The 22,138-nt window shown below is 41.5% G+C and overlaps 1 protein-coding gene across 34 annotated transcripts in view; it reads left to right on the top strand.

The window, feature by feature from the left end:
* The first annotated feature begins 5,533 nt into the window (after nt 1–5,533).
* Nucleotides 5,534–22,138, top strand: part of LOC110520260 (nebulin) — an 83,500-nt gene continuing 66,895 nt past the window's right edge. For 32 of the 34 annotated variants that reach the window (XM_036974730.1, XM_036974731.1, XM_036974732.1 and 29 more), the window contains exons 1-20: nt 5,534–5,611; nt 6,281–6,391; nt 6,779–6,863; nt 10,903–10,977; nt 14,798–14,908; nt 15,124–15,231; nt 15,374–15,583; nt 15,794–15,898; nt 16,743–16,847; nt 17,423–17,527; nt 17,641–17,748; nt 18,322–18,438; nt 19,108–19,209; nt 19,613–19,720; nt 19,911–20,015; nt 20,156–20,254; nt 20,867–20,971; nt 21,200–21,307; nt 21,441–21,554; nt 21,853–22,050. In XM_036974730.1, coding sequence (XP_036830625.1) covers nt 6,801–6,863; nt 10,903–10,977; nt 14,798–14,908; nt 15,124–15,231; nt 15,374–15,583; nt 15,794–15,898; nt 16,743–16,847; nt 17,423–17,527; nt 17,641–17,748; nt 18,322–18,438; nt 19,108–19,209; nt 19,613–19,720; nt 19,911–20,015; nt 20,156–20,254; nt 20,867–20,971; nt 21,200–21,307; nt 21,441–21,554; nt 21,853–22,050 — 2,046 coding nt within the window. In that variant the 5' untranslated portion in view covers nt 5,534–5,611; nt 6,281–6,391; nt 6,779–6,800. The remainder of the gene's footprint in view (nt 5,612–6,280; nt 6,392–6,778; nt 6,864–10,902; nt 10,978–14,797; nt 14,909–15,123; nt 15,232–15,373; nt 15,584–15,793; nt 15,899–16,742; nt 16,848–17,422; nt 17,528–17,640; nt 17,749–18,321; nt 18,439–19,107; nt 19,210–19,612; nt 19,721–19,910; nt 20,016–20,155; nt 20,255–20,866; nt 20,972–21,199; nt 21,308–21,440; nt 21,555–21,852; nt 22,051–22,138) is intronic. The other 2 variants (XM_036974697.1, XM_036974701.1) reach the window with 2 other exon arrangements.

Raw genomic sequence — 22,138 nt, 5'->3', positions numbered from 1 at the left:
GTTAGTGGTGAGATTATTGAGAGCTCAGTACCATTGGCATAATGCTGTAGCTATCAATGTGCAGCTGCTACTGTCCTCTATGTCCTCCACCATGCCATTTTTTCCAGTGACTAAGCAGAATCATTTGGCTTCTCCCCTGGTGTCGCTCCTGGGTAGTTTTTATCCCTCTACTGTCTGCTAGAATCATATCGATAGCCCCTCCAAATCCCCAACCAAAACAGCAAAATTATCCAATTCTGTTGAAAGAATGGATAATAAAGCATTCTATTCTATCCCCAAACCTTATACATTCACAAACCATAAAGAGATGGGTTGTTTTTTAATATACATTTAACCTTGGCCCATAGTGAAGATACTGTAAACACTCCTACTTCACTGAAACACTGGTGCACTGACTTAGTCTGATAAAGGATGCCATAGGTGTCTCCAATGCAGATAAATTACAACAATATAGACTGGGTACAACATGTTGAGGTAATGAGCTTTCTCAATGAAGACATGTCTGTATATTAGCCCTATTTCTCCATGAAGGCCAATTTACCTGTCGTTCTGTTTTTATAGACTTGACAAACTGCAGCGACGTTGCTAACATGGGCTAGACATCATTGATTCAGTGTATCACAGACCAGTGCTGAGACTACTGCTTTCAGACGAGAGAGAGATGTGTGTGAGGTGATGAAAAACTCAGCTGTGCCTGTTAATCAAAGCCCTGTGACTCCCTTCTCCTGTGGGTCACATACCTCAGCCAGAGTCGCAGGCAGAGCCATAGGATGGAAAGAGGGGTAACAGAAAGGTAGATGTATGCTACTGAGGTAACAATACGTGTACAACACTTTTTCTATGAACTTATATACAGTTGCCCATACCAACTTAGGTGAAGGGATATTTTGTATTTTCTCAGGGAAAGCTGTATCACTGTAACATCATCCCCTCCCCCCACTGTACATGTATTACCACTAGCTGAAAATAGTCCACTGTTGTCATTTTTATTTACAGTGGGGTCCATAATTATTGGCATCCTTGATAAAGCAAAAAAACACTAAAATATATAATAAAAACACTGAGCTATATTGAATGATCAAAAATATTTAATACAATTTCTCAGAGATAGAGATTTTGTTTAACAAGTAATAAATAAAATATTGGCAGCCCTGTTTTCAGTACTCCAGCAGTCTACCGAGGATAACGACACTGAGCCTTTCTCTACCAGGTTTTTGGCTAAAATGTCCTGGTACTTCGTAAAGTTCATGATGCCATTGACCTTAACAAGAGCCACAGGACCAGTGGAAGCAAAATAACCCCATAACATCAAAGATGCACCACCATATTTTATTGCATGTATGAGGTACGTTTCTGCTTATGCTTCTGTTTTTTAACGCCAAACCCACCACTGGTGTGCATGGCAAAAAAGCCCTATTTTTATGACATCTGACAATAGCACTGCCTGGAGTTCGATAAACGGCATTGGCACTTGGATTGGAAAAGGTTCAATGGTCAGAAAATAGAGCTATATGGCCACGCACACCAGTGGTGGGTTTAACTGGGATACCACATCTGGGATAACTATAGTTTTAACTATGCTTTGTGTAAAGGATAGTTACTTTGGAGGTGACAACAGCTATTTGAATACAGATCCCAAAAATGACATCTTTTGAAAACTATTTGAGTACAGATCTCAGGAAATAATTAATTTTTAAAACTATTGGAATATAGATCTCAGAAAGCAACTACTTGAAGGAAAGGAGGGGAGCGACTAGGAGAGAGAGACTAGGAGAGGGAGACATGCAAGACTTCAGAGATGCAACTTGAAGGGAGGGAAACTGCTGGAAGAATGGAGATCGTTTGACACCACAAACCATAACAGGGTAATGTCATACCAGCTTGACTGGTACCTGATCTAACCTTTAACTCACAGGCTGAGCTCAATCTAGAAGTATGGTATGAGTAACTTGTCATACGTCTTCTGCAGCATACAGTCACATCAGGAGCTCAGTATCATACTAAGTTGCTATTTACTTCTTTATGGTGCATATTTATTTAGGGTTGGTGGTGGGACAGCAGGTCAATGGTTTGATTCCCTTTCCTTCAAATCCAGTGGCTCATAATGGCGTAGACCCTGCTCCAGACACCACACAGCCCGTGGCCAGGGAGACTTAACACAGGGCCTTGATCAGAGAGTCTCCTGCATAGAGTCAGTCAGTACAGTCAGTACCCCCACCTGAACTACAGTACCAGTCTCTCCAAGGGCAGTATCAAGCGTCTCAGAGGGCTGATCTAGGATCAGGTCCCCCCTGTCCATGTTATAATCCTATTCATTCATTATGATCAAAAAGGCAAAACTGATCTTAAATCAGCACTCCTGCTCTGAGACGCTTGATACATACAACCCCAGACTCAGAGCCCACTTCCACTCAAGGAACCACCTGCAACACACTGTCCCCACTGACATCACCCCCAAACCAGTCAGCATTCGTGATCACTTTCCATCACCCCCTAGGGGGGCAGGTAGTTGGGGTTTTCTCTTGTTTTCTTTCCCCTCCCTGCCCCTTCTTACCCCTTCCTCATAGTTGAATACAATGTGTATACAAAACATTAAGAACACCTGCTCTTTCTATGACATACATTGATTCGATTTGTTGTCCTCATTTGGATTCTAAGAGTCTTTAAAACATTAAAATACAATTTATAATACAATCACATTTTCACATATTACTCACTGTTACAAACAGCAAACATAATACACTGCCATATTGACCAGATAAATAATCTAACAGTATAAAAGGGTAGATTGGTTCCTTCATGTACCATAGTCCTGTATAACCTTTCAATTTATTATATTTAAATGGTTCTAAAGTATTGTTTGAATGTATTTAATGAAAGGTATTTGGTTTGCTCAGATAAATTATTCAATTTCTTTATTCCTCTGAATTTAAATGTTATTTTGCCTATTTCTCTTTTCTGCCTGGATAACACATTGATGGTGGACAATCTATTCCTAGTATTGACTGAATGTCTGTCTCTTACCTACTGAATACTGTTGTTAATGGATTTTGGCCGTTTTAAATGGTGTGCATTGTAAAATAAAATAAGCATGTTTTTTTTATAATTATCTTGTTGATTGATGACCCCCCAAGATCATTGTGCATGACTACAACAGAAGAATCATATCTCCACCTTAAAACAATCCTTGCTGCTTTGTTGAATGCTATGATCCCTTATTGATGTCACTTGTTAAAGGGGAGGAGATACAGTTGAAGTTGGAAGTTTACATACACCTTAGCCAAATACATTTAAACTCAGTTTTTCATAATTCCGGACATTTAATCCTAGTAAAAATTCCCTGTCTTAGGTCAGTTAGGATCACCACTTTATTTTAAGAATGTGACATGTCAGAGTAATAGTAGATATAATTATTTATTTAAGCTTTTATTTCTTTCATCACATTCCCAGTGGGTCAGAAGTTTACATACGCCGCAAACGTTTCGGGTAGCCTTCCACAAACTTCCCAGAATAAGTTGGCTAAATTTTGGCCCATTCCTCCTGACAGAGCTGGTGTAACTGAGTCCGGCCTCCTTGCTCGCAAAAGCTTTTTCAATTCTGCCCACACATTTTCAATAGGATTGAGGTCAGAGCTTTGTGATGGCCACTCCAATACCTTGACTTTGTTGTCCTAAAGTTGTGGCAAAATGGCTTAAGAAGTATGCTTGGGGTCATTATCCATTTGGAAGACCCATTTGCGACCAAACTTCAACTTCCTGACTGATGTCTTGAGATGTTGCTTCAATATATCCACATAATTTTCTTCCTCATGATGCCATCTATTTTGTGAAGTGCACCTGTCCCTCCAGCAGCAAAGCATCCCCACAACAGGATGCTGCCACCCCCGTGCTTCACGGTTGGGATAGTGTTCTTCGGCTTGCAAGCCTCCCCCTTTTTCCTCCAAACATAACGATGGTCATTATGGCCAAACAGTTCTATTTTTGTTTCATCAGACCAGAGGACATTTCTCCAAAAGGTATGATCTTTGTCCCCATGTGCAGTTGCAAACCTTAGCCTGGCTTTTTTATGGCGGTTTTGGAGCAGTGGCTTCTTCCTTGCTGAGCGGCCTTTCAGGTTATGTCGATATAGGACTCGTTTTCCTGTGGATATAGATACTTTGTACCTGTTTCCTTCAGCAGCTCCATGATGTCCTTTGCTGTTGTTCTGGGATTGATTTGCTGTTGTTCTGGGATTGATTTGCACTTTTCGCACCAAAGTACTTTCATCTCTAGGAGACAAAACGTGTCTCCTTCCTGAGCGGTATGGCGGCTGTGTGGTCCCAAGGTGTTTATACTTGCGTGCTATTGTTTGTACAGATGAACATGGTACCTTCAGGCGTTTTGAAAATGTTCCCAAGGATGAACCAGACTTGTGGAGGTTTTCACTTTTTCTGAGGTCTTGGCTGATTTCTTTAGATTTTTCCATGATGTCAAGCAAAGAGGCACTGAGTTTGAAGGTAGGCCTTGAAATACATCCACAGGTACACCTCCAATTGACTCAAATTATGTCAATTAGCCTATCAGAAAGAAGCTTCTAAAGCCATGACATCATTTTCTGGAATTTTCCAAGCTGTTTAAAGGCACAGTCTATTTAGTGTATGTAAATGTCTGACCCACTGGAGTTGTGATACAGTAAATTATAAGTGAAATAATCTGTCTGTAAATAATCATTGGAAAAATGACTTGTGTCATGGACAAAGTATATGTCCTAACTGACTCGCCAAAACTATTGTTTGTCAACAACAAAATTGTGGACTGGTTGAAAAACCACCATGTAAACTTCCGACTTCAACTGTAGGTTAAGGAGGGATTTTTAAGCCTCGAGAAAATTGAAACATTTTACATTTTAGTCATTTCACAGACGCTCTGATCCAGAATTTACAGTAGTGAGTGCATACAGTTTTGTAATGGTCCCGCGTGGGAATCGAAACCACAACCCTGGCTTTGCAAGCTCTACAAACTGAGCCACACGGGACCACATGGATTGTGTATGTGTGCCATTCAGAAGGTGAATGGGCAAGACAAAAAGTGAACTGCCTTTGAACAGTGTATGGTAGTAGGTGCCTGTTCTTTTTTGTCAAGAACTGCAACACTGCTGGGTTTTTCACGCTCAACAATTTCCCATGTGTATCAAGAATGGTCCACCACCCGAAGGACATCCAGCCAACTTGATACAACTCTTGGGAAGCATTTGAGTCAACATGGGCCAACATATCCCTGTGGAATGCTTTCGACACCTTGTAGAGTCCATGCCCCGATGAATTAAGGCTGTTCTGAGGGCAAAGGAAGGGGGGTAAGGTGCAACTCAATATCAGGAAGGTATTTCTAATATTTGGTATACTTAGTGTATATTGCACTCAGATAAATTTACTTAACAGGTGCTATTTTCTTGAGGGATCACTTATGTATATTTAGATTTTGAAACCTGAGAGCGCCAGCCTCTGATTGGTTGTTTGGACCACATGATAACCACGGTGCTGCTGCAGCTGTGAGCTGTCGCCCATCGTTTCTGTGGAGGGAAGTTGGGGAGGCTCTTTGGCGGCTTGGAAACAATTAAACTCTAAAGTAAACTGGTAAGCTAAAAGAATCAATAAACTGAACATATTCCTTCCTTTCATCTTACCGCTCCAGCATTGCCATCGTTTGGGACTATTTTGTCTTCTGTACAGTTTTGTCTCCTGCTGCCTTTGGATTGCTTAGAGATAGTTAATGAAGGAACAATCCCAGTTAACGGGCTGTGTCCTCGTTAAAGCAGTCTCGGAGCAGTTGATTTCCAGAGACCAACAGGCCAACAATGGGACACCTTTTTAAAACACATCACGAGTTTGTTGCATTTTCCAAACCTCTCCTGCTTCTGTTTTCAAGTCATTTTTGGTGGAAAAGTACTTTCGTGAATGGAGTGCTAAAAAAGGGTAGTTAGTACAGCCATCCTAAATTTAACCTGCAGCCTCAGAAGGCATTGGAGCTCTGTTAGCTAAACAAAGCCAGCCAATCAGACTGTGGTATCAACTTACATGACAAACAGCTGTCCCAACCCTTCAGTCAGGAGGCGCAGGACTGCTCTAGGGGGGTTTAAGGTGTCAAACTCTCATCAAATTCTACCGGCCTTCAAAAGGCATTCCAGTACAACTGTGATCCCACCTTTTAGCTGTACCTGAGCTTTATCTTATCTGGTGTGGAATTGGAGTTGATCACATTGAGAGTGAATGTTAATTCTGACGCTTATTTGTTTACTTGTCTAGGCTTTAGGACAAAACACAAATTGGAATATCAGTTTGGGACCCTAGTGGACAGCAAGTCAGCAGCTTCCTTTACTGTAAGGTTTCTGGAAATACTACAGGAGTCTTTCTTGGGTACGGCATGTTGCACTGTTTGGCATCATTGTGTGTGCATGTTATGTGTGAATGACTTTGTTAGAAGGTTCTGTCCATATCCTGTCTTTGACGTTGGTGGTTTGGGTTCACCAGAGACTGCAAGGCAGGTTCTTAAAATATCTCTGTTAATGTTGTCCTTCAGCCTCTGGTAAAGACACATTGCTCTATGGAGGACACTAGTACTGCTTTTTCATTCTAAAGAGGACATGTATTGCAACACAGAGTTTTACATTGATGTTGACTGTTACGTTGAATTTATGGATACTAGATGATTGTGAATTGTGCTTGTAAAGTTTCAACCGTATTTTACTGGGAGGTGCATCATTGAGAATTGAAATGCCTGATGATGTTATGTGTTTGAGGTAGAAACCCCTAAAACTGCATCATCATGGATGAGAATGAAGAAATTGAGGAGGAGTTTGAGGAGGATGAGGAGATTTTTGAGGAAGAGGTAAGTAAATATTTTCTTGCGACATCAACACAACACACCGTCATTGTCTTAGGTACTCAGACTCAGTCAATTCAATTCAAATTCATTCAAGGAAAATTAGAATAGGAATCAGAATTTCAGTTTACCTCCTGAATTGAAATGTAATTGGAACCCCAACCCCATTTCAAACCAACTACATATGTTCTTAGGTCTGAGTAGAGTTTTTTTTTTTTTTTTACAGGGACAGTGCACATTAATCAACGTTTCAGTAAAAGTGCCGGTTTTAGCCAGCTGGCTAATTTTCAACCACAGTCCCTGGGCAGGTTATTAAAAACAATTACAATATAGACAATAGCAACATAGGACACGCAAGACATAGCATACAGACATAGCAACATAGAACAAAAAGCAGCAAGACAAAATTCATAAAAGCAACAGTGTTTCCACACCTCACAAGCTACAGACAACAGACAACATGGAAAGCGGCAACACACAGCTAGGGACCATGTTCACAAATCTGATTGACCTTTAGCCATGTCTGATTGACCTTTAGCATTTTGTGAAAGTGGCCACAGTTCTATGGCCACAGTAGTCAAATCAAATCAAATTTTATTGGTCATATACACGTGGTTAGCAGATGTTATTGCGAGTGTAGCGAAATGCTTGTAAACAAAGTTTCCTAAGGACTAGAAGTGAGAGCCTCTGTCAGCCCCATTTCTCTCTTCCCTGGCTCTGGTACTGGTGGGTCTCCAGGTTAACTAGCTAGCTTTACTCAGTCCCTATGACTAGGCAACTTAGTTTTGATACCACCCCAGTAAGTCGTTCAGGAGTCCAGGTGTCTTTGAGCTGTGAGCAGGGTTAGATCCTGTTTCCAAAGAACACGCATCTTCCTATATGCTAGCTGTAGACATGGCCCTGGCTAGCCCTGTACAGTCCAGATAACTGTAAATCAGACCAGAGACCAGCCATTAAAATCAAAACCCCTGACACTTTCCTCTTTTCTTGGACATTTTAAAGCCCAGTTATGAACATAAAAAGTAATCACACCCTTTTGTTTACAAGGACCATCGCACTTAAGCAGTGTGATGTTTAAAATGAGAAAACACCTTTAACTTGGTAGTCGATGTAGAAGTAGTAGAAGTACACTTTACCTGACCAACCACTTCAAGACTCCCAGAGAGATCAACTACTGACAACTATAGGCTTTGATGGCAGGAGCACACTGATGTAATAGCTCTAGTTATTACACAACAGACAGTGTGAAGACATTGCTGTCATTCCTGCAGATACTGTCAATTTGTATTAAGTTACACTGCACTGCAATATGCATGAATGGAAGAGTCCATCATCATTCGTCATCTATAACATTTCTTACACTATTGGTGTAAAATGTATAGTAATGTTGGGATGATGTTCCATTCAGAAGAGTTATGGATTGTTTGGGGAGCTGCTATTTTGTTGGAATAAACATGTAGTATCAGTAAGATTATACTGTGCCTTTCTTCAACAATGTGTAATATTGGTGCAAAACCTCTGTCACACAATTAAAAACATTTTGAAGCATTTGGCTTCAGACTGGCAGTTCTGGAGATGTAGTATCACCATAATCTACAGTCTATTCCAGTGTTGACAGCTCCCCAAGCTCTAACATAGATTTTCATACTGTGTCATTGTACTTCTTTGTGATGGTCCACTCAGAGCGTCCAATGGAAGAGTGAAAGCAGAAGGCTAATAACTGAATCTCTTATTTCCTGGTGAAATGGGGTTAAAGTTAGCCTCGTATTTGTCTAAACTTTATGTTGTTGATAACTTATAGGGGAATCCAAATCATTTCTTCCTAATTGAGGATGTGGAAGATACTTCTGATTTGTCATTGTTACAAATTCAAAACATTTAGAAAAATGAACTACAGTATTTGGAAAGTTATTGTGTGGTTCCCATATAACATATCCACTTTTTCAAAGAGATTTATCTTTAATGCAAAAATGTAAATGCTTTGTAATGCAGAAAAAAAAGAATACGCTCAACTCAATACACTCTGATTTCACTACTACTTTCATCTACACTTTGGAGGTCATTTTTAAAGAGATGACTTTGATGTTAATAGTAAGATAGCTTCTTTCATCTGATCTACAGGCTGGGGAGAAACGTGCAGCTGTGCATTTTATAGGATATACAGTACTCTACGTTGCGGATAATAACTGGGTGGCTTGTACAATCATTCAGGACAACAGTTTTTTGTTGATATTTCAGGGTGGTTATTAAGTGGTTATTAATATGGATTATACTGCACTAAGTATTTCATGTGCAGCATTTAACGATTTGAACAAGAGCAGTTTCTCATGATAGTACATTGTTTTATGTTATGCTGCTTTTCCCTCTTAATGTTAATCAAGTTTGAGATCTTTTCAACTTCCAATTTGACAGTATATTTTTCTCCCAGTAAGATAAACATTTATTCTGAGCTCTGATATGTGGCTGTTAAACACTCTCGGGACGGGACAGCACAGGAGATACACATTTAGCAGTTGACATAGTGAGAAGTGCTGCCTGCTGTAAATCACACGGTAGCAGCTCCAGTATCCAAGCTTGGGTCTGCTAACATCACTCATAGGATGTGCTTAGGAGGTTGATTCATGTAGAGAGAAACCAGCAGGCAACTAGCAGCTAGCTAGAGGAGGAAGGCAAATCTAAGCTCTGTAGGAGCAGAATCTCAGCCTGATTCCAGATCTGTTTGTGATGTCTTGCCAACTCCTGACAAGAAGATTCTACCCGTTCTCTGTCCTCCATTGTTTATTGTCATTTGTAAAACCTGTTGGGGAACAACAACAAAGCGGGTGTGGGGTAGTTCATGTACCTGTATGATTCTCCTCTTGTCTTGTAGAGTCAGAAAACAGCCTCTTACAACTGTTGTTTAAAGTGTTTGCGATTTTAACCCCCCAGCTCTGGTCTATCAGTGTTTCAGTAGGCTGTTTGGCATTTTAATCGGAGGCCTATGTTGTGTCAGGACGATAATGATGATGATTCTGACCATTAGTTTGAGGGTTTTCTAGACAGTTCCACCAATAGGGTTGTTAGATGTGTTCATCGGGTTGTCCCCTATTAATGGTATGGCAATGAGTACCTTCCTGAGTTAGAGAACAATGTCTCACTCTCAACTCACAGAGGCCACTGGTTATAAGTTTGGCTTAGTTAAAGTTAGACACAGGCTATTCAGGGAACATGTGTGAGAATGTTTTTAGTTTAGTAGAGTATGTTTCTCTGATTTAAGCTAATAGTAAGGAGATTTAATAGTATAATCACTAAGGATTAAAACCGTTTTAGCTGTCTTGTTGATATTTTGATTCATAGTGACTATTTACAACAAGGACAATGGACTTGTTAATGGAATAACCAACAAGAATATCCAGTGAGGTCATGTTTTGCAAATATTCTACTGTTTCCATTGTCCCAGACAAACTCACTCAGTCAAAACCAGCTAAAGTATTTGAAATTATTGTAAGTAGATTTGAACCCAGGTCTGGTCAGAGGGCTCTGTCAGATGCAGGCAGGCAACCAGCAAACAGTCAGTCAGGCAGACAGAGCCGTCAGTCAGGCAGTCATTCAGGGCTATTATAGGCTCCTACTCCTCTTTCCCCCTGGAATAGAGGCTTCATTACACTCTTCAGTAATCACAGTATATACCAGGATCCAAAAGGACACCTTCAAGGTCACTGGAGGGATCTGGGATATATGGAACCTTTTATTACATTATAGTGAATGTAGTTATTATATCATTATGCTAATTGTCAAAGACTGTAGCTGAACGTTAGTGCTGAAAGTAGAATATCTGACTTAACTACCACTGGTGACAGTGCAGATGAGTATTAAGTGAGTATAAGAATGAGTATTACTGTTTATCAATGTTATTTACAGTATAAAAGGCTAACTGAATGTGTCAGAGATCAGGGTATTATTGCACCAGAGCTGGGGAAAAAATCCATCCAATACATTTGTGATATGTCTTCCTTTTGCCTGTAATGGCGATTTTGAAACCAGCGAGTTGTTCCTATATTTATAGTATTTTGAGGAGACGGTGACTTCGACCACCTCTCACCAGACCACAACTCAGGGGGGAGCAGAGGTGAAGCAACAGGTAGAAGACAACAGTGAAATAAACAGCACATGCAGCTCATGATGCTTCGGTTGTGCTTGCATGTCATGGGGGTTATTCCACAGATGTAAGCCTAACAAAGGAGAGAAATTCTAGAAAGGATACTGTTTAAAAAGGCGATGTGCGTGACCCTGTGGATTATTAAACAAACTACCTTGTTTAACAATTCACAATTTACTCAAGTCGAGCAAGACATTTTTTGGGCCATTCCAAAAGTGAGTTCCCAAACAAAAAGGCGATTGTTTGGGTAATTCACAAATCATGACTTCATGTACATTTTCTCAGGCTAGTGAGTGATTGATGAAATAGCCCTCATATAGGCAGATTTTGCTAAATGATGCATGCAGTCAATTGTGTCTTGTTCACCACTGCTTTTCTCCACTGGCTCGTTCATGGCCAGTCTCTCCTTCCCTTTCCTTCAGTTTCCTTTCCTTTCCTTTTAATTTCCTTCATTCATTCCCTTTCCCTCAATTCCTTTCCTTTCCGTCATTCATTCCCTTTCCCTCAGTCCTTCTTCTTTCCTTCGTTCATTCCCTTTCCCTCAGTCCCTTTCCTTCATTCATTCCCTTTCCCTCAGTCCCTTTCCTTTCCTTCATTCAGTCCCTTTCCCTCAGTCCCTTTCCTTCGTTCAGTCCCTTTCCCTCAGTCCCTTTCCTTCGTTCAGTCCCTTTCCCTCAGTCCCTTTCCTTCCCTTCATTCATTCCCTTTCCCTCAGTCCCTTTCCTTTCCTTTGTTCATTCCCTTTCCCTCAGTCCCTTTCCTTCCCTTCATTCATTCCCTTTCCCTCAGTCCCTTTCCTTTCCTTCGTTCATTCCCTTTCCCTCAGTCCCTTTCCTTTCCTTCATTCATTCCCTTTCCCTCAGTCCCTTTCCTTTCCTTCATTCAGTCCCTTTCCCTCAGTCCCTTTCCTTCATTCAGTCCCTTTCCCTCAGTCCCTTTCCTTCGTTCTGTCCCTTTCCTTTCCTTCGTTCATTCCCTTTCCCTCAGTCCCTTTCCTTTCCTTCATTCAGTCCCTTTCCCTCAGTCCCTTTCCTTCGTTCAGTCCCTTTCCTTTCCTTCGTTCATTCCCTTTCCTTTCCTTCATTCATTCCCTTTCCCTCAGTCCCTTTCCTTTCCTTCATTCATTCCCTTTCCCTCAGTCCCTTTCCTTTCCTTCGTTCATTCCCTTTCCCTCAGTCCCTTTCCTTTCCTTCATTCAGTCCCTTTCCCTCAGTCCCTTTCCTTCGTTCAGTCCCTTTCCCTCAGTCCCTTTCCTTCGTTTTGTCCCTTTCCTTTGTTCATTCCCTTTCCCTCAGTCCCTTTCCTTCCCTTCATTCATTCCCTTTCCCTCAGTCCCTTTCCTTCCCTTCATTCAATCCCTTTCCCTCAGTCCCTTTCCTTTCTTTCATTCATTCCCTTTGCCTCAGTCCCTTTCCTTCGTTCAGTCCCTTTCCTTTCCTTCGTTCATTCCCTTTCCCTCAGTCCCTTTCCTTCCCTTCATTCATTCCCTTTCCTTCAGTCCCTTTCCTTTCCTTCGTTCATTCCCTTTCCCTCAGTCCCTTTCCTTCCCTTCATTCATTCCCTTTCCCTCAGTCCCTTTCCTTTCCTTTGTTCATTCCCTTTCCCTCAGTCCCTTTCCTTCCCTTCATTCATTCCCTTTCCCTCGGTCCCTTTCCTTTCCTTCGTTCATTCCCTTTCCCTCAGTCCCTTTCCTTTCCTTCATTCATTCCCTTTCCCTCAGTCCCTTTCCTTTCCTTCATTCAGTCCCTTTCCCTCAGTCCCTTTCCTTCGTTCAGTCCCTTTCCCTCAGTCCCTTTCCTTCGTTCTGTCCCTTTCCTTTCCTTCGTTCATTCCCTTTCCCTCAGTCCCTTTCCTTCCCTTCATTCATTCCCTTTCCCTCAGTCCCTTTCCTTTCCTTCGTTCATTCCCTTTCTCTCAGTCCCTTTCCTTTCCTTCGTTCATTCCCTTTCCCTCAGTCCCTTTCCTTCATTCATTCCCTTTCCCTCAGTCCCTTTCCTTTCCTTCATTCAGTCCCTTTCCCTCAGTCCCTTTCCTTCGTTCAGTCCCTTTCCCTCAGTCCCTTTCCTTCGTTCAGTCCCTTTCCTTTCCTTCGTTCATTCCCTTTCCCTCAGTCCCTTTCCTTCCCTTCATTCATTCCCTTTCCCTCAGTCCCTTTCCTTTCCTTCGTTCATTCCCTTTCCCTCAGTCCCTTTCCTTCCCTTCATTCATTCCCTTTCCCACAGTCCCTTTCCTTTCCTTCATTCATTCCCTTTCCCTCAGTCCCTTTCCTTTCCTTCGTTCATTCCCTTTCCCTCAGTCCCTTTCCTTTCCTTCATTCATTCCCTTTCCCTCAGTCCCTTTCCTTTCCTTAATTCAGTCCCTTTCCCTCAGTCCCTTTCCTTCGTTCTGTCCCTTTCCTTTCCTTCGTTCATTCCCTTTCCCTCAGTCCCTTTCCTTTCCTTCATTCAGTCCCTTTCCTTCGTTCAGTCCCTTTCCTTTCCTTCGTTCATTCCCTTTCCCTCAGTCCATTTCCTTTCCTTCGTTCATTCCCTTTCCCTCAGTCCCTTTCCTTTCCTTCATTTATTCCCTTTCCCTCAGTCCCTTTCCTTTCCTTCGTTCATTCCCTTTCCCTCAGTCCCTTTCCTTTCCTTCATTCATTCCCTTTCCCTCAGTCCCTTTCCTTTCCTTCATTCAGTCCCTTTCCCTCAGTCCCTTTCCTTCGTTCAGTCCCTTTCCCTCAGTCCCTTTCCTTCGTTCTGTCCCTTTCCTTTCCTTTGTTCATTCCCTTTCCCTCAGTCCCTTTCCTTCCCTTCATTCATTCCCTTTCCCTCAGTCCCTTTCCTTCCCTTCATTCATTCCCTTTCCCTCAGTCCCTTTCCTTTCTTTCATTCATTCCCTTTCCCTCAGCCCCTTTCCTTCGTTCAGTCCCTTTCCCTCAGTCCCTTTCCCTCAGTCCCTTTCCTTCGTACAGTCCCTTTCCCTCAGTCCCTTTCCCTCAGTCCCTTTCCTTCCCTTCATTCATTCCCTTTCCCTCAGTCCCTTTCCTTTCCTTCGTTCATTCCCTTTCCCTCAGTCCCTTTCCTTCCCTTCATTCATTCCCATTCCCTCAGTCCCTTTCCTTCCCTTCATTCATTCCCTTTCCCTCAGTCCCTTTCCTTTCCTTCATTCAGTCCCTTTCCCTCAGTCCCTTTCCCTCAGTCTCTTTCCTTTCCTTCATTCAGTCCCTTTCCCTCAGTCCCTTTCCTTCGTTCAGTCCCTTTCCTTTCCTTCGTTCATTCCCTTTCCCTCAGTCCCTTTCTTTTCCTGTAGCCCTGATAATAAGTCCTATCCTCTGTCCCTACTGGACCTTAACCTAGCCAATACCATATTATCTTCCATCCCATTACCTCCATGTAGAATTACATTGTCAAGTAATCATTCCATTTAATGCCTTGATACAGTCAAATACCACAATTAGTAGCTAAGGTGGTCTTTTTATCAGCCATTGCAATGAATTCTTGCAGGTAAGTGAACTTGGTTGCAGAGTAGCATGAAGTAGACTAAGTCATTGTTGCTTTCACACACGTGTCCCTTTTGTAAGAGACTTATGATAGTCAAAATGTCATTCACTTGTTTACCCATTTATTTATATTACACCTAGAATAATACTAATATTCTGTCATTGTTACAGTAGCATTGATTCTGTCTTGTTTCTGGTTTCTCTGTATTGTCTCACCAGCCTCTTTGTTGTAAATGGATGTGTACCTCTGGTCTGGTTTCCTCTCATAAAGGAACAACAGTCATAGTTTGACACATGACTAACAGCCTTACCTCTGTTCCTCAGTCTGGCGTTCCGGTGAGAAGAGTCGTCAGGAAGAAGGCTAAGGTGGACACCTCCAAGTTCATGACTCCTTACCTGGCCCACAGCCAGAAGATGCTGGACTTGTTCTCCTACGTAAGCAAGCCCATTACAACCAGGTCATGTTCATTAGGGTACATCGTAGCAAAACGTTTTGAAAAGTCTAGGTAGTCCCTTTTCTGTTTCCTTCAGTATTGTTCCGTATATTGCCTAATGAAGAGAACCCGAGTCAATGCTTTTTTCATGCCCCCCCCCCCCCCCCTTTTGGATCATGATTATGAAGTTACATTGTTCCGATGTGTCCCTAACAGAACAAGTATCGTCATGCCTATGACAAGGCTAAGGGGAAACCCTATGACATCTCGGCTGACACCCCTGAGATGGTCCGGATCAAGAAGGCTCAGGAGCAGCTGTCTGAGGTATGGAGGCCTCGGTTCTATTCTGTCCGCTTCTCTGATAGATATCATATATCACAGTCTCAGTCAATGTTGCACTGTCACTAATAATAATATCAAAATAAAACTTTGGTCAAATCTACACTTGACTCATTGCCCCTACCAGGTGAAATACCGGATGGAGGGAAATAAGGTCAAGTGTACCAGTCTGTACGATGGGGAGGCCAGAGAGATCGCCCATGTCAAGCATGTCTCGGAGTTGATCAGCAAGGTTCTGTACAGGGCCAAGTGGGATGAGACTAAGGACAGGTACTTGCTGCCCCCTGATGCCCCTGAGCTTGTCCTGGCTGTGAAGAATGCTGCCAACTACAGCAAGGTAACTTCATACTCAGCCTTCACTGTAGTGGTGCTGTTACAACACTTGTCCCAGGCTAATTTATTGAGTCGTAGGAGAGAATAATAATATTTTGTACGTAGATTACTCAATTCAGATGAATCTAAGTAATTCATATTTATTCCAAAAAAGGGTTGCTATAGATTGCTTTTCTATATTTGAACTTCTCCTTTTGTTTTTCTGTGTGATCAGAAACTGTACACAGAGGCCTGGGATGAGGACAAGACCATGTGCTATCCCTACAGTGACTCTCCTGAGCTGCGCAGGGTGGCAAAGGCACAGGAGGTCCTCAGTGATGTGAGTACTGCAACTACCTGTTGGTATTCTAACCTACACTTAACTACACTTTTCCTTGTGATTACAGCAAGTTGATATCAGTGTTATTAGGTCGGTTTTATAGTACTGTTTTAAAGTTACTGTAAGTTGTATTTGAACAGCATTCATTTTTTACACTGAGTGATTGTTATAACTGGTTGTTCTATGATTTAAATGTTGTAAGTCATAAATATCCTTCTCAACAACACTTCCTAGAATGCAGTGTCTGCTTCAGTCAGTCAGCTGAACCATGACCACGAGTGTGGTGGTTCACTTTGTAATTCACTTGGAACAATTCATTGCTCACATCACATTAGGACAGTAAGGTGTCCAACATCAATCAGACTTCAGGAAAACACAGTTTACCCCCTTCATTTAAAAACTCTATTTTTGCTTCCTGAGCTTTTTGTTTTCTGCTGACTCAGATGTTCCATATGGAACCATTTCCTCTGAGCAGCTATTTCTACATGTAGGATGCAATTATAATGGTCACTGCTGTCGCTCTTATTTTTAAAGTGAACTTCAGATTTCCGCTGTTCCAATTTATTGGCTTATCCAGTTAGATATCATCAAGCAGAGCATTACCACATGTAGCTAACAGGCATCACATGTTGTGTCAAAGGTCAACTATTGATTAGAGATACATCTCGTCATGGCCTGGGGTGGCCTAGCGGTCACTGCTGCTGCCTTCAGAGAGAATAAGCTGGTGTTAATATGGGTTTGAATCCAGCACACACCCTTCTAACACACTGTTCTCCTTACTTTCCTGTCTCCCTTCTGTGTCTCTTCTGTTCCTCTCACCATTCTGTTCTGCTCCATTCTGCAGATCTTGTACAAGAAGGGTCATGCTGAACGCACGGCGAAGTACACCTCTCTGGCTGTCCCTAATGATATGGAGTTGGCCAAGAGAAATTTTGACCAGCGCAGTGACGTAAGTGGTGTGACACACACACACACACACACACACACACACACACTGATTCATTGACAATGGCTTCTCATCATCCTTGACAGCATTGTAATGTAGACATTGAGAGAATCATTATCATAGCCCTCAGCTGTAGAGTCCTGACAGTGAGGACAAGGTGGACCAGTGGGTGTTGTCAGTCACTGCCTGACATGGGTGAGGTCCCCAGCCCTGCTGTCCTTGTCCCTGGGAGATAGAGGGGGATGACTGCCACCTGCTCCATGATATTATTATTGGAAGGCAGCAGCCCTGTTCTGGCAGACAGACGTGGTGCAACGACAATAGCCTGAGATTATTATAAATCCCCGCCGCTCCCAACATGTTTTATACACCCCCTGTAGCTGCAGAGGCCCAAACAATTTCAGCGTCCATCTATAATGTTCATATCATTCTGTTTTGAATGACTTTTAAGGCAACATTTTGACAGATAATATTTTAAGTGTTTCTTGATTGTGTCATGCCTCTATTTTTCCATTTTAGTTCAGTAGCTTATTTTAAATGACCCCAAAGTCTGACTTTTCATTGCTTCTCTCTTGCAGCTCAAGTACCATGAGGACTACAACAAGAACGTCAAGGGCCACTGGTGCGAGACGCCCTACATTGATGTGGCTGTTGCTAGGGTGGCTATGGACAACATCAGCAATGTAAGAGCCCACTATTGTATAGCATATTAATAGTTATTGGCATAAATTACATTACAGTATGCCTTCATCAAGTCATAACCCGTCATATCAATATTTGTCTTTTCTCATTTCAGAAAAAGTACACGGCTGCATATGAGGACATAAAAGACCAAATAAATTTTATGCAAACTGAGACGCCAGAATACAAACAGAACAAGAAGGCTGGTCACGCTGCCAGCTCAGTGAGTCTACAGCCCTCAAAGAGAGGGACATAAAGGAGAACACACAAGCACACACAACACACACATACATACACCAACCAACCAGCTAAACCAACCAACCAGCTGTCTTCTGCTTCTCTCAGAGAAAAGAAGCAGGGAAGTGGGAGCTGGCTGAGTATATTTTTATAGATCCATCTCATGCGGCAGCAAGCAGAGAGACACACGACACTGGTTTGACCTCGAGCTCTAAACAGAGCGTGAGTCAACACCGTGACTCTTTTGTCACGCAGACATCAAGATGTGCCCACACATGTTCTGTACCCAGAGTCAGAACACTTGATAAAGAATAAATCACTGGCAAACAGTAGTTTAAATACATTTAGGCTAAAACGTAGGTGGTAACAAAACTGTAGCTTTTTTTTGTAGTTTTGAGAAGGAGTCATTGCCTATAAGCATTTTTTCAATCCAATTTAAATACTTCAATCCAAAATCTGCTATGATGATGAGTAATTGTATTAACCTTGCCATGAATCACTGTATCACAGCAAACCATATATATAATGTATTGACTTGTACCCATTCTTCTCTCCTCAGATCAAATACAAGAAGGACTATGAGAAGAGCAAAGCGGTGGCTGACTACAATGTTCTCCCAGCCTCTGACAACCCTGTGCTCAGGCAGCTGAGATACGCTGGCACCATCTTGAGTGACGTAAGTGTCTAAGTCGGGGAGAATTAACTATTGGTCCAAACAGGTGTCATACTGAAATAGACAGAAGTTACAGGAAGCTAAACAATCACGTCTCTTCTATGAGAGGCAGTCATTAGTTACAGAAAACCATTCAGTAACCTATCCCATGTTCTGGCAGACAGCAACAGTTATCTTTCATCTCCGTTCTCAAAAGTCACTACTCGTGTTTCAAATGAACTTGTATAGTTTTTACTAGTACATTTTTATCTAGACAGTTGGCAGTTTGCTAGTTGGACAGTTTGATAGTTGGCTGCTAACAGGGTAGAAGTTATCACAGCAGATTCCTGCTAGTTAAATCGTGACAGTAGGTAAGGGTGCACCCCCCCTCTTACTGAATTATAAGGAGCCACTTATACTGTAGTTAACCCACTGAAGGTGTAACATGACCCAAGCACTACTTTGATGAGTCTAGTTAGTTACTAGTCATTCACTGTCAACTTGTTAATAATTAGTGTAGCCATTCATAGAGCCTTATATTTGGAAATAAGATGGATATAGTTTTACTCATTTTGCCGAATTTCATCAATTGAAAGCCAAGTGCTAACTTTGATATGTATTTGAGACATATAACTACTTTTGTTTGCCATTATTTTCTGCTCATCATTTCTTCTCGGATCACTCCTTTTGCAGAAAGTGTACAAGGCCAGCTATGAGAAATCGAGGGGGTCCAGTATCAACTACTGTGACACGCCCAAATTCAAGATGGACTCTGTTGTACAAAAGTTCAGTGACGTGAGTATTCCCTTCATAGTCTTCACTGACGATGTTAATGTTTTGCTTTTTAAATTGTTCAACAAATCATTGAACAGCACATTTTACATTGACATTTGACATTTTAGTCATTTAGCAGACACTCTTATCCAGAGCGACTTACAGTTAGTGCATTCATCTTAAGATAGCTAGGTGAGACAACCACACAACACAGTCATAGTAAGTACATTTCTCCTCAATAAAGTAGCTGTCAGCAAAGTCAGTGCTATTAAGAAAAGACAAGTGCGAGTGTTAGTTCAAGAAAGACATTACAAATGGCAGCAACGACCCGACTGATCATTTAAAGTGGATCTCCTTTATTGTATGTAAGTGGCGAATGGATCTTACATGGATTCATCTTTACTCCCTCTATCTCCCCTCACAGGTCCATTATAAAGACAAGTATAAGAATGAGGTGAAGGGACACTATATTGGCAGCTATGAGGACATCTACATGCTTCACTGCAAGAAAGTGGAGGAGATAAAGAGCGAGGTAAGTCATGTTGCATTGTTTTTATTTTGTTCTCTCCTCTGATGCTTTGTTAAGAGTAAGACATTGGTTGTCTCTCAAATGGCTCCTTACTCCTTATATAGTGCACTAGTTTGATCCAGGGCCCAGTGTACGACAGGCAAGTTCACTCTCAGTAATTAGAAAGTAATCATCTGTTCTTCTGTCTTTTCAGCAAAATTACAAAGCAGATTATGAGGACATCAAGACGAGATGTTTCTATCCTCAAACCATGACGCCAGAATATGAGGCTTATAAGAAAGTTGCACAGTGTAAAGATGTAAGTAATGCCTCTTGAAGAAATATTACAAATTATAACCAGTCATTTGCACTATGATTAGTGATTGAACATTAGATTTACATAATTCTTTATTTTTTATTCTTGATATTGATATTTATAAATTAACTTTTTTTTTGCAGAAAGTTTACCGGCAACATCCGGACACAGTGAAATTTACGCAAGTGACAGATTCGCCTGTTCAAGTGCAATCTGCCATCAACGCCAAACAGCTGAGTGATGTATGTATTCAACTTTTACGACAGACCTTATATGAGTCTTCAGTGAAATTTTAAATAGTTACAGTATGAAATTACAATTACGTATATCTGTCTCCCTTAAAGAAATAGGTATTATGACCTCAATGGAACAACCTGTTAAAAAATATATGATTTAGAATTTTGTTAGAATTTTGGAACAAATACCAGAAAATAGACTTCAAGGTTGAGCCGTTGCCATGACATTAAAGATTCCTGAAGGCTGTTGCCTGAAAATGTGCTCATTCATCCACTTAACACATAGCTCAGCTGTATTCCTGTGGACGCCATGGAAACCAGAGAGAGTTATCTCTCTCTCTCTGTAGTATTAATAGCAACATGCATTCAGTCTGCTGAAAATAACCCTAGTCTCAAATGAGAGGAGGGGGGCTGACAGTTCTGAGAGACTACTCTGAAAAGGAGAGGCCTCTCACTCCTTTGAGACAGGCAGCACTGCCCTCTAGTGGTGTGGAATGACCCATGTAGTACTCATCTTCTCCACAATATAGCTCTCCTCTGATCTACATAGTGCCAACCGTACATTTTCCTGTACCCGACTGTACTGTATTTTCATGAGGTTCTTTCTGTCTTTTCCAGCTCAACTACCACGCAGCGTATGAGTTGGATAAGTTTAAGTGTGCCCTGCCTCCAGACTACCCATTCTTCATCCAGTCCAAAGTTAACGCATTTAACCTTAGTGATGTAAGCCAAATTCTGTTGATGATACTGTAGATAATGTTTTAAAAATACAGTTGTAAATCGAATCCAGTTATAATTTCATTTGTTATAATATGATTTGAAAATAATATGCTAGTATTGACATCATTTCACAATCATTGTAGTTGGTTATCGTTGACCTCATTGGATAAACCCTCCTGATTTTTACTTGCATGATACTGATATCTTCAATGTATTTGCAACTCTGTGCAGAATTGTTACAAGTATGATTGGGAGAAAGTAAAAGCCAAGCAGTTCGAGTTTAAGGGTGATGCTATCTCAATCCTTGCAGCCCGTGCCCACACAAATATAGCCAGTGACGTGAGTATGCACGCACTGACATAAACATCTACACATACATGTAATATTAGTATTCATATTGATAATGCTGACAGTTTCCTTTGGTGTACTTTGTAGTATAGGCCTTGACCTAACTTTTGCTCTTTGCCCTCAGGTTAAATACAAGAAGGATTTTGAGAAGAACAAGGGAAAGATGGTGGGAGCCCTCAGCATCCATGACGACCCCAAGATGCTACACTCCATGCACGTGGCCAAAATACAGAGTGATGTAAGTTATTTTCCTGCCCAGGGAATCAAGATTAGACAAAAAATGTGTCGGCTAGCTTAATCTGGCACATTTGAAATGTTGGTTGATGTGCAATGTCTTTGACAAATAAACCTAATAAAGTAAATTCAATTCCACTTAGTTTTGGTATGAAACAGAAATATGAGGATAGTGGCTGTCAGTGTGACAGGGGTGTAAAGGCTTACTGTGACTCGTCTCAACTTTATATTAAATAAACACTTTTTTATCATAGAGAGTATGTGGTGCCTCACCTTCTAATTCTCTCAAACTCTCTCCACAGCGTGAGTACAAGAAGGACTACGAGAAGACAAAGACCAAGTACATCACCACGCTGGACATGATGTCTAACACCCTGGCCAAGAAGTCCCAGGGTATCGCCAGCATGGCCGGCTACAGGACCATCCACAACCGCTACTTCCTGCCCTACGACGCCATGTCCCTGGACCGGGCCAAGAATGCCAACATCATCCAGAGTGACGTAAGAACACCATCAACCAGATTGATAGATTGATCGATAGATAGATTGATTAATTAATCTGTCTGATTGATCTAATTGATTGACTGAT

This window comes from Oncorhynchus mykiss, chromosome 3 (assembly GCF_013265735.2).
Source record: "Oncorhynchus mykiss isolate Arlee chromosome 3, USDA_OmykA_1.1, whole genome shotgun sequence".
Taxonomy (NCBI): Eukaryota; Metazoa; Chordata; class Actinopteri; order Salmoniformes; family Salmonidae; genus Oncorhynchus; species Oncorhynchus mykiss.
Note: the sequence above shows the minus strand (reverse complement) of the source record. Positions and strands in the feature narration are given on the sequence as shown.